At 46.8% G+C, this 12,270-nt stretch overlaps 1 protein-coding gene across 2 annotated transcripts in view; it reads left to right on the top strand.

The window, feature by feature from the left end:
• LAMA3 (laminin subunit alpha 3) overlaps positions 1 to 12,270 on the top strand; it is a 250,485-nt gene that overhangs the window by 156,091 nt on the left and 82,124 nt on the right. For both annotated transcript variants that reach the window (XM_043444125.1, XM_043444124.1), the window contains 6 exons: positions 586 to 730; positions 1,604 to 1,744; positions 3,114 to 3,275; positions 7,147 to 7,245; positions 9,622 to 9,705; positions 11,549 to 11,779. In XM_043444125.1, the coding sequence (XP_043300060.1) occupies positions 586 to 730; positions 1,604 to 1,744; positions 3,114 to 3,275; positions 7,147 to 7,245; positions 9,622 to 9,705; positions 11,549 to 11,779 (862 nt within the window). The remainder of the gene's footprint in view (positions 1 to 585; positions 731 to 1,603; positions 1,745 to 3,113; positions 3,276 to 7,146; positions 7,246 to 9,621; positions 9,706 to 11,548; positions 11,780 to 12,270) is intronic.

Genomic DNA, 12,270 nt, shown 5'->3' with positions numbered 1-12,270 from the left:
TCTTAGCAGCTTGCAAAAGTGCAATATGGCATCATTAACTATAGTTGCTGTGCTGTACGTGACATCCCAGGACTTGATTATTTTATAACTGAAAGTCTGTATCTTGTGACCCATTTTTCATTAGGATGATGGTCACTTTGAGCTGCTTTGTGTGAGTGCCTTGTATCTGCTTCTCCCCATTTTGCTTGGAACTGGCACCTGTGGGCAGGCTCTATGTCTACTTAACTGGCTTTTTTTTAAAAAAAAAAATTTTATTTATTTATTTGCGTTGGGTCTTAGTTGCAGCACACAGGATCTTCACTGCATCATGCAGGATCTTTCCTTGCGGCACACAGACTCCCTAGTTGTGGCTCAGTAGTTGTGGTGAGCAGGCTTAGTTGCTTCGCGGCATGTGAGATCTTAGTTCCCCGACCGGGGATCGAACCCGTGTCCCCTGCACTGGAAGGTGAAGTTTTAACCACTCGACCACCAGGAAAATCCCTGAACTGGCTTCTGACATGCAGCTGCTCTGTGGCAGCGCAGGTTGGCTTTAGAACCGAGTGTACAAAGATGACGAAGACTTTTGCTTCCTTTCCTTGAGCACAGATGCAAGCCCAGGATCACAGGGCGGCAGTGTGACCGATGTGCTCCCGGCTTCTACCGCTTCCCTGAGTGCCTGCCCTGCCACTGCAGCAGAGATGGGACCGAGCCGGGAGTCTGTGACCCGGGCACCGGGGCGTGTCTCTGCAAGGTGAGACAGAATGTGCAACACTGGGGATGTGGGGCACCGGCCAGAGTGGAGGGTCTTCATGCTGAGTCGTTGTACAGAAATTCATGGAAACGAGACTGACCCGTAATCAATGATGCTGGGAAAGATTGAAGGCAGGAGAAGAAGGGGATGACAGAGGATGAGATGGTTGGATGGCATCACTGACTCGATGGACATGAATTTGAGCAGGCTCCAGCAGTTGGTGACAGGCAAGGAAGCCCTGGCATGCTGCAGTCCGTGGGGTCGCAAGGAGTTGGACACGACTAAGCAACTGAGCTGAACTGAACTCATTGGATAGAAACAGTTAGAAGCCACCCCAGCCTCACTGCTCTTGTCCTTTGTGGGGGAGGTCTACAGACCTCCTTAAGAATCTGATGACAGACGCAGGTGGTCTCCAGAAAAATCAGTACAAACTTTTGTCTGTAATTTCAAGAGGTTCATGGGTTTCCCTAAAGACTATTCCTGTCCCGTGAACCCCAGGTTCATCATCTCCGCTCCAGGGTGTTCTGCCGATGACAGTCGGGCTCCCCAGGCCCAGCAGGCGCGCTAAAGTGGTTGTAAGTGGGGTGAACCGGTCTCCCCCACATTGTGAATCTTTCTGGTGCTGTTTTTCTACCTTCAAGATGCTAAAGGGCATCTGATGAAATTTAGGAAATCCTCTCTTCCATTTGTATATGGTGTAAAAATTTACATAGTTCCTGTGCTATAACGGTTGAACAGTTATATAACTTTGGATGTTTTATGAGCATCCATGTCCCGTTGTCTTATGTTGGTACTTAATTTGTGCATGTAGCTCTCTTCAGTCAAAGACCCTTCAGAAGGAATGATCTCTTGTTTCATGGTTTTCTTCGATAGGAAAACGTGGAAGGCACAGAATGCAACATGTGTCGGGAAGGGTCATTCTACCTGGACCCAGCGAATCCTAAGGGATGTACCAACTGCTTTTGTTTCGGAGTCAGTCATCACTGTCACAGCACACATAAAAGAAGGGCGAAGGTAGGCAGGGCATCAGAGTCCTTCTGTTTTTCTTTAGCACTTCTAAATGAGGAAGTGAGGGGTTCCCAGGTGGCTCAGTGGTAAAGAATCTGCCTGCAATGCAGGAGACGTGAGTTCAATCCCTGGGTCAGGGAGATCTCCTGGAGTAGGAAATGGCAACCCATTCCAGTATTCTTGCCTGGAAAGTCCTATGGACAGAGAAGCCCAGTGGGCTACAGTCTGTGGGGTGGCAAAGAGTTGGACATGACTGAACATGAGCACACATTAAAAAAAGAGAGAAAGTCATGCATTCGCATGAAACGTGAAGAGTCGTGGGGTTTTTTGCATCTTGCTTGGTTAGAATATTAAGCACTATGTTCCCTATCCTTAACCTGTAGTGTTCTATCCCCAGACGTCCTCACATCTCTTTTCTTTTACCACTCGCATGTAACCTCCTTGATATAATCCCAGTGCCTTGAGCAGGATCTGAAATGTAGTAGTTGCTCAATAAACAGTCATTAGAGTTAGTTGTTCTCCTCCCTATCTTCTTCTTTCTTACTTTCCTGCTTATCTTCCTTCTCACCTGTTTTACCACATCTTATCTTTGGCCACTTTTAAAATCAACTCCGGAAAGCTAAAACTTGTGTTGCCTTCATGATCCCATGCTTGCTTTCTTGTGTGAGTCATGTATTTGTTGTTTAGTTGTTAAGTCATGTCTGACTGTTTTGTGACGCTATGGAGTGAGTCATGTATTATGTCCAGCAAATGTTCAAAGAAAGATTTTTGTGTCTGTTTTACTGCCTACCTCCTGAAAGGGGCACAAGCTTATAGTTGGGGGAGAAAGTTATTTTGTAAATCCACCTGAAGGTGCCTCTTCTTATCCCCATGTGACCCCTGAAGCATTATTCCAAATCTATGCCTTGTCAGCTCCTTCTTTTTCTTCCCCTCGTAATTTAACTCCTGGCTTCCTTTGTGATCAGGGGAGTATTTAATTCTGATGCTCCATTTAGAGAAAAACAACGACAGCAGGCCACTGTATTTCATATCACATTTTCTCTCCAAGGAGCTCACCATTAAAATGCGCCCACGATCCTAGTTATGATCCACACCCTTATTTGCATATTATTCAAACAGTTATTGGACACCTACTAAATGTCAGGATGTGTGCAGGGCTAAAGGACAAATCCCACGTGCATATGGCCACTATCCTTTGAGAACTAGTCTCAATGGGTCAGCCGGGGGCTGAGCGGGAATCAGAGACAGGAGGAGACACCCGAGGGAGGCCTTTGCAGCAAGGTGGCTGCCCCACGGCTCTTTCTGCTCTTCATGATTCAGCCATCGCCAGAGGAGCCATGGGCACATGGCTTCATCCCTTGCCTCTGTGTTTCAGTTTGTGGACATGATGGGCTGGCGCCTGCAGACGGCGGACGGAGTGGACATCCCCGTCTCCTTCAACCCCGGCAGCAGCAGTGCGGTGGCCGACCTCCAGGAACTGCCCGCCACCGTCCGGAGCGCCTCCTGGGTTGCCCCGCCTTCCTACCTGGGGGACAAGGTAACCACATCCTGCTGTTCTCCCGTGTCCTTGCTGGACTTCCTCCTTCACTACATGGGCATCATTAACCAGATGTCTGGAAGGAAGGTTCCAGAAGTTCAGGTTACTAAAATTGGAGAACTTAGGTTCAGGCTTCCCACATGGCTCAGTGGTAAAGAATCCTCCTGCCAATACAGGAGACTCAGGAGACTTGGGTTCTGTCCCTGGGTCAGGAAGATCTCCTGGAGGAGGAAACGGCAACCCCCTCCATCTTCTTGCCTGGAGATCCTCATGGGCAGAGGAGCCTGGCGGGCTACAGTCCATAGGGTCACAAAGGGTCACGGACACGGCTGAGTGACTGAGCTCACACGGGTTAATCACAGGTGCAGATGATGGAGGGACTGGAGGTGTACATATCTCAGGGGCCCCACATGCATTGCTCACCAGCGAAGGAACAACGCACCAGGTTCTTCTTGGTTTTCACTTAATGCCAAAGAATTTCCCCCCATGGAAATAACCCGTTTAAATAATACCTGCTTCGAATGGCACATGTATCCTTTTAAATGCCAGTGCTGAGAATTCTTTGTGTTAAAGCAGAAGAAAGGCCCCTTGTCAGGAAAACAAAAGCTGCAAAGTGACTCATGAGCTTATTAAAAGAAGCCCAGGAACCAGCAACAGCACAGCTTTCATTAATAGAGTCACGTGTGGTTATGAATAAATTCTTCCTTTTTAAAAAAAAAAATATTGGGGTACAGTTGATTTACAATGTTATGTTAGTTTCTGCTATCCAGCAAAGTAAATCTGCTATCCACTCTTTTTTAGATTCTTTCCACATATAGGTCATTACAGAGTATTGAGCAGAGTTCCCTGTGCTATACAGTAGGTCCTTATTGTTACATATTTTATGTACTGTAGTGTATACATGTCCCAGATGTAGAATACAAGCTGATGGTTACCACAGGGGACAGGGTGCGGGGGAGAGGAATAAATTGGGAAATTGTGAGTGACGTGATTAGATGCTCCTCAGGGAGTTTATAAACAAGTTGCTTTTCCTTTGTTGCATAAATTATCATTCCAGGATCAGGCCACCTACACTCATTTATAAGGACAGAAGTGTGAGCCTCCCATAGAAACATCCTCCGGTGACACATGCCTCTGGGGGCCCAGGGTAGAGCTTTGGAGAAGAGGGGGATTTCACAGAGCCCCGCCCAGACGATGCCACGCTCTCACATCTAGAATGACTCGATGCTCGGGTCTTCTCAGCCTGAGCTCTCTGACGCTGTCTTTGGGTTGAAGGGCTGTGGGTGCTGACCTCTTCTCACATAACTCTGCTTCTCCCTCTCATGACATGCCTCTTCATGTCCACAGGGCAAGTCCTGTACTCACTGGGCATCTCGTCCTGGGTAACAGACCGCCCGCAGACTTGGCAGCTTAAAGCAGCAGACCATTATTATCTCGGCCAGTTTCCGTGGATCAAGGTGGCTCAGGGTCTCTCCTGAGGTTGTGGTCAAGACGTCAGGCTGGGCTGCAGTCATGTGGGACTAGGGGATCCATGTCCGCGCTCGCTGGTGGGGTCGTCAGCCGGCCTCTGTCCTTGGCTGGCTGTTGGTTGGTGGCTTCGGTTCCTGTTCATCTGAGGCCCTCCAAAGGCTGTGTGAGAGTCCTCATGATACTACAGTTGGCTTCCACCAAAGCAAATGCGAGAGAAAAAACAATATTTTTGTAACCTCATTTCAGAAATGACACACTCTCGTTTCTGCTATATTCTGTTCTTTAGGACACAGTCACTAAGCCCAGCCTATACTCTGGGAGGAGAATTAAGCCCCACCTCTAGAGGACAGGGGAATGAAAGAATATGTAGACCTATTTTTAAAACCTTAAATTCCTTTAAAAACTATAAAAATAAAGCTACCATAGGACCTTGCAGTCTCACTCCTGAGCATGTTTTTCCAGAGAAAAACATGGTCCAAAAAGATACACACACCCCAATATTCATTAATTACTGTTTACAATAGCCAAGACAGCGGAAGCGATCTCAGTGTCCATTGACAGGTGAATGGATAAAGAAGATGTGGTGTGTATATACAATGGAACATCACTCAGCAGTTCAAAAGAGTGAAATAATGCCACCTGCAGCAACACGATGGACCTCGAAATTGTCGTGTGGAGTGAAATAAGTCAGATAGACACAGACAAATATCATATAATGTTGCTTACATGCCGAATCTAAAAAGATGATGCAAATGGACTTACAAAACAGAAACAGACTCACAGGCTTAGAGAACGAACTTAGGGTTACCAGCAGAGGGAAGGGGCTGGGGAGAGGGATAGATCAGGAGTTTTCAATTGATGTGTTCAAACATCTATATTTAAAATATCAATAGATAACCAACAAGGACCTCCTGTATAGCATGGAGAACTCTCCTCAATATTATGTAGCAACCTAAATGGGAAAAGAATGTGAAAAGAATGGATACATGTATAACTTAATCACTCTGCTGTCTACCTGAAACTAACAGTGTTGTTGATCACCTTTACCCCAATGTAAAATAAAAAGTGAAAAACAAATGATGTCAGCCCAGCGAAAAAGCAATACTTAATCTCCATAAGAGAATTCAAGATGTTATCTTGGGTACTTCTAGGCTCTATGGTCATAACTAGGTGAAGCTGTGTAGGCTGTAGGTTCTAGGGTAGAACTTCAGTGGACCGGCAGTCTAAAGGGCTGCCCCAGCTCCCTGCTCCAGTTTATTTGCATCTCAGTAAGGGTACTTTGTCTACCTACCCTGAGGTGACGTTGCCTGTGATTTTCATCCCTCAGTCACTCCTTCCTTCTTTTTTTTTTTTTCCCCCTTTATTTATTTTTTCAGTGGGTTTTGTCATACATTGATATGAATCAGCCATAGATTTACACGTATTCCCCATCCTGATCCCCCCTCCCACCTCCCTCTCCACCCGATTCCTCTGGGTCTTCCCAGTGCACCAGGCCCGAGCACTCCTTCCTTCTTGATCAGTTTTTACTTTGAGGGGGAGAGATGTCAGGACCAGATGTAGAGTCTGTCCAGAAAGATGCTGTCCAGAAAACCCTGATCATTCCCTTCCACGTCTCCGTTACCGTCATGCTGCTAATGCGGCACCGAGAGGTGGCCCATATGCCTGGCGGTACAGTCAGACATGGGCTTCCCCAGTGGCTCAGCGGTAAAGAATCCACCCACGGTACAGGAGCTGTAGAAGACACAGGTTCAATCCCCGGGTTGGGAAGATCCCCTGGTGGAGGGCATGGCAACCCACTCCAGTGTTCTTGCCTGGAGAATCCCATGGACAGAGGAACCTGGTGGGCTACAGTCCATGGGGTCACACGGAGTTGGACACGTGTGAACTGACGTAGCACAGACACACACAGTCGTACATGGCTCATGCACCCAAGAGAATGCAGAATCGCTTAGGAAACAGTCACCATCTGTGCTCAGGGGAAGATTTTTTTTTTAGTTTATTTTTGGAAGTTCATCTTGTAGCTGATAGATATTAACCAGTTCTCTCAGCTAAATAGAAAGGCAGTGGCCTAGATTTCTTAGAATAGCTGTGGTTTGGTAGCCATCTAGAATAAAAGGATCTTATTTGTTTCTGTGTGACTGTTATTTTTTCTTTTTAAGGGAAGTATCCTCTTGCTTGTAAAACTCAATCATCTTCACATTAAACATTTTAACCAATATAAAATGGTATAAAGTAGAGAGTTAAAATACCATCTTCAGTTCTACTCTCTAGAAATGACTGCTCTTAACAGGCTGATAGCGTATCTTCCCAGAGCTGTGTGCCAGTGTACTTCATAGACAAATTGATGTGGCCATGGTGTGTTGCAATGCTTGTGCTATTAATGCTGTTATTTCAATTTTAGGTTTCCTCTTACGGTGGCTACCTCACCTACCAGATCAAGTCATTTGGACTTCCTGCTGACATGGTTCCTCTGGAGAACAAGCCGGATGTGCAGCTCATTGTAGGTATCAGAGCACAAGCCAAGTGACAGGAAGTGGCGGTTGCAACTGGTGCCAATCTGATTTTATGACATCTTTTCTTAAAAAATAATTTTATTTACGTATTTGTTTTTGGCTGTGCTGGACCTTTGCTGCTGCTCGGGCTTTTCTCTAGTTGAGTCTAGGAGGGCTGCTCTTCCTTGTGATTCAGTGGCTTCTCTTCTCGCTGAGCACAGGCTCTGGGGCATGCGGGCTCAGCAGGTGCAGCTCCCCAGTTCTAGAGTACAGGCCCAGTCGCTGTGGTGCACAGGCCTAGTCGTTCTGCAGCATGTGGGATCTTTCCAGATCAGGGATCGAACCCGTGTCTCCTGCATTGGCAGGCGGACTCCTCACCACCGAGCTACCAGGCAAGTCCTAGGACATCTTGATAAGTGGCCTACAAGAAGTCTGGATTAAGTCATTTCCAGTATTTTGTAGAAACTCGAAGGAAAGTTGAGAGCATGTAGCACCTCCAGATCCTGGGTGCCTGACCATCCCAGCCCCGAATTGTTTCTCTTTTCTTCCCTCCCAAGTACTTAACCATTTCCCTCCTGGCTTCTCATAATCCTTACCTCATCGTAAACTTATTTTATGTTTCTGTCTTTCAATTTCATTGCACAAACATTTTTGAGACTTCCCTTTTTGCAAAGTCACATTGCTGGGCTCATGAAGGACAGGTGGTCCCTGTTGTCAAAAAGAAAACGTGTAATCTAAGGGGAGATGGGCTTCTCTGGTGGCTCAGTGGTAAAGAATCCGCCTGCAATGCAGGAGACCCAGGTTCCATCCCTGTGTCGGAAAGATCCCCTGGAGGAGGAAATGGTGACCCACTCCAGTGTTCTGGCCTGCAGAGTTCCATGAACAGAGGAGCCTGGCTACAGTCCATGAGGTCTCAAAGTGTTGTGACTAAGCGACTGAGCACAAACTGGAGACACTGGGGAGCCCTTTTGGTTTTTTGAGAAGTGACACCCACATGCTATGTGCAGGGCACACAGTCCAGAACTACAATCGAGCAATTTCCTTGAGGGCAGGGGAGATATACCATCCTGCTTTGGATCCCTACAGTGTACAGAACCTTGAACATGGGATGGGGTGCCATCGCCTGATCTTGACTCTGTTTCTGGTTCATGTGCTGTAACTAATGTGATGCAATTCCAGCTTCCTGAAGGACTTCTTTGTGTATTTTGTGTAAGTGATGACTGGAAAACCCCGCATGCCTCATGCCAGCTGAGGGCCTCGCATCCTGCTAGCTTTCTGTATTTATGCACGGCTGTGCTATGTTCTGTTTCTGCTGGCACCCAAGTGTATTGAACTGTTGTTTTAAAAACTCAAAGGAACCTTCCTTTGCAAAACATCTTGAAAATGAAGGACCCAGGATTTTAAAGTCCAAGGAAAAATAGTTCCACTATAAAAATACTATTATGACATGCTGTAGATAGGCTTCATTATTTTTTTGCAGAGCATCTCAAATTCAGGCCATTAGTATGCCTATATTTTACTGCCTCTGTCATTATGCAAACTGTTGGGGCTTGTGGAGAAGTGATGACCAAAATTTCTTTTTAATTTATCTTCAAACTTGGAAAGTAATTTAGGCTCATAAAACATATACTCTGCTGCTTTGTTCCAAACCACTGAAATTAAAAGCTTATTGGGCATGTTTCTTAGATTAAGGTTTTCATTGAGTGATTGCAGATAATGCTCTTCTTTCTGAAAGGCCGGCTCTGATGAATGAAACCTTTAGGAGTTTGGTGCCACAGCAGAAGAGCTGAGCTCCTCTGTGTGGTTGTGGGGTGAGGGTGCTGGTGGTGGGTGCTGACTGTCCCATTTGCCCTCAAGAGCTGCTGTAATGGGGACCGGCGTGCAGAGGCTGAGTGATGGGGCTGGTTCCCACAGGGTATTGGGCTGTGGGGTGAGCCCTTCTCCACGTGCCAGCCCTGCAGCACCCTGTCCATGCTGCCTGCACAGCTCCCAGCCGGCCTACCAGCCTTCTGCCCTCTCTGCCCTCCCCACTAACCCACCCACCAAAGCACTTTCTTGCCCTGTCTGGTCCTAGACAGTAGGGGAACTGGTCCCTCATGTTATCTGCAAAGCATTTTTTTTTTTTTAATTGTTTCCATCTTTTTAAGCCACTTTTAGTCAAAGGAACTTTCCTGGTTTCCTATTTGTGAAAATGAACTCCATTAGGTCTTATTTTTCCATTTCTGTGTTACTAATCCTTTTGCTTGTCAGTTCATCTTGCAGTTACTTTTTAGAATCTGTCATTTTATGTAAAGCAGATCCATAGACATTTGTTCTCAAATGAGCCATAAACTTCGGAACATACCAGCCAAGCTACCAACACATTTCATATTTGTCTTCCACAGGGTCAGCACATGTCTGTCATCTACCATGAGCCAAATCACCCCCGGCCAGACCGGCTGCATCACGGGCGAGTGCAGATGGTGGAGGTAAGGGAAAAGTGAACGTGAAGTGGTTCTTTCTTTTGTCTTTTTTTTTTTTTTTTCGGTCACGCTGCAAAGCATGTGGGATCTTGGTTCCCTGACCAGGGCTCGAACCTGTACCCGTTGCACTGGAAGCTGTGCAGATTAACCACTGGACCACCAAGGAAGTCCCTGAAATGGTTCTTGATGAACTTTTCTGTCCTATGACTTAGTTCTTCCAAAGAGTTGGTTTTTCTTTTTGCTTATTTTATGAATTTAAAATATTAATTTTACTTATGTGAATATAATTTAGATATATAAATTAAAATTAGAAATTATATGAAGTATACAGAGCTCCAACGTCACAGGGCTTTGTTTGCACTATCTTTATGGCACTTAAACAGGAGACCATCCTGTCTCCTGTTTTACAGATAAGTGTCCTTATCTTATAAACTCCATGCGTCTGTCATGTTCCGATATAGCTCGCATTGTCCTCAGGATTCCCTCAGTGCCTGGAACCTGGTGACTGTCCAACAAGTGTGCTTGGGGTGAATAAATAGAAAAGTCACAAGCACATCTAATACCAAAAGAAATAAGAATAATATAGCTAAGTAAAGGAAAGCTTATCAAATTGTGTGTGTGTGCATGCTAAGCCCCTTCAGTCATGTCCAACTCTTTGTGACCCTGGGGACTGTAACCTGGTAGGCTCTTCTGTCCATGGGATTCTCCAGGCAAGAATACTGGAGTGGGGTGCCATGCCCTCCTCCAGGGGATCTTCCTAACCCAGGGATTGAACCCACATCTCTTATGTCTCCTGCATTGGCAGGTGGGTTCTTTACCACCTGGGAATGGTTTAGTGCCACCTGGTAAGCCCTATCAAATTGTAGAACATTGTATTACACCTACTTGGTTACAACCATTCCTTTAAACAGTGTTCCAATTATATTATTAAATTTGTCCAGGGATTTCCTTGGTCCTGTACTGGCCAAGACTTCCAGCTCCCAATGCAGGGGTGGAGTTGGGGGGCAGGTTCAATTCCTGGTCAGGGAGCTAGATTCCACATGCTGCAACTAAGAGTTCAGAAGGTGCAGCTAAAATTCATAGAAACAGAAAGAAGAATGGTAGTTGCCAGGGGCTAGGGGAGGAGGAAATGGCAGTTATTGCTTAATAGGTGCTGAGTTTCAGTTTTGCAGGATGATAAAGTTTGAGAGATCTGTTGCACAATCCCGTGAATATAGTTAACACCACTGTACTCTAGGCTTCCATGGTGGCTCAGGAGGTGAAGAATCTGCCTGCAATGCAGGAGACCGGGGTTCAATCCATGGGTCAGGAAGATCCCCTGGAGAAGGGACTGGCTACCCACTCTGGTATTATTGCCTGGAGAATTCCATGGACAGAGGAGCCTGGTGGGCTACAGTCACAGGGCCGCAAAAAGTCAGACTCAAGTGACTTAGCACGCATGCACGCAGAGCGTTGAGTAGAGTTCCCTGTGTTAGACAGTAGGTTCTCACTAGTTATCTAGTTATACATAGTAATGTTTAGTTTATCCATAATAAACTAGGGAACTGGGGAACAGTTTATTATGTATACACTACATACTATAAACTATGTAGTGTATACGTAGTAAACTAGGGAAGCCTGGCTTACTACAGTCCATGGGGTTGCAAAGAGTCGGACACAACTGAATGACTGAACAGCAATGTGTATATGTCAGTCCCAATCTCCCAGTTTATCCCACCTTCCCCTCTTGGTAACCATCAGTTTGTTACTCTGCACCTGATGCGTTTTCAGTGTCTCTTATCAGGTTCCTTCTGGCTGGCTGTCTCTGCAGTCCCTGGGACTGAGTTCGCATCTCTGCGTTCACATGTAGGGAAACTTCAGACATGCCGGTAGCCGTGCCCCTGTGTCTCGGGAGGAGCTGATGACCGTGCTGTCTAGCCTGCGAGGAGTGCACCTCCGGGGCCTCTACTTCACCGAGACGCAGCGGCTCGCCCTGAGCGGGGTGGGGCTGGAGGAGGCCTCGGAAACAGGAAGTGGCCGCCGAGCACAGAGCGTGGAGATGTGTGCATGTCCCCCTGACCACATAGGTGACTCATGTCAGGTAGGAGCTGCCCCTCCACCATCAAATGCCCTGGAGGGCCCCTTTGGCTGGTGCTCCTGTCTGCTGTCCAGCTCTGTTGGACGGCCTGGAGCCCTCGGACCATCAAACAAGTTTCTGCTGGGTTTCTAGCGTCTTATCTTACCTGGACCACCTGCAGGTATTAAAAGTGAAAAAAAAAATCACTTGTCTCAAAACCCATCAGAGAGCATTAGGAGCACAGTGAATCCTGGGGGTTGCAGAAATCCGGACTTTCTGGGAGGCAGGAAGGAAGTAACCGTTCACCTCCCAATATGTGAGCCCCCGCCTTCCCAGGAGCTGACGCAGGGTCCTCCGCCTTTCCTTAATCCAGGGCCTCCTTCCAGCACCCATCCCCCAAAAGGTATAGTCCAGAAAACGTCCTGATTCTTCAGGGGAAATTTCAGTCCAAGTTTCCAGCTCACAGCAGGTCCTCAGTGGAGGCCCAGTCAACTTGACTGTCCTCGGTGTGGTAT

This window comes from Cervus canadensis, chromosome 23, assembly GCF_019320065.1.
Source record: "Cervus canadensis isolate Bull #8, Minnesota chromosome 23, ASM1932006v1, whole genome shotgun sequence".
NCBI classification, from domain to species: domain Eukaryota; kingdom Metazoa; phylum Chordata; class Mammalia; order Artiodactyla; family Cervidae; genus Cervus; species Cervus canadensis.
Note: the sequence above shows the minus strand (reverse complement) of the source record. Positions and strands in the feature narration are given on the sequence as shown.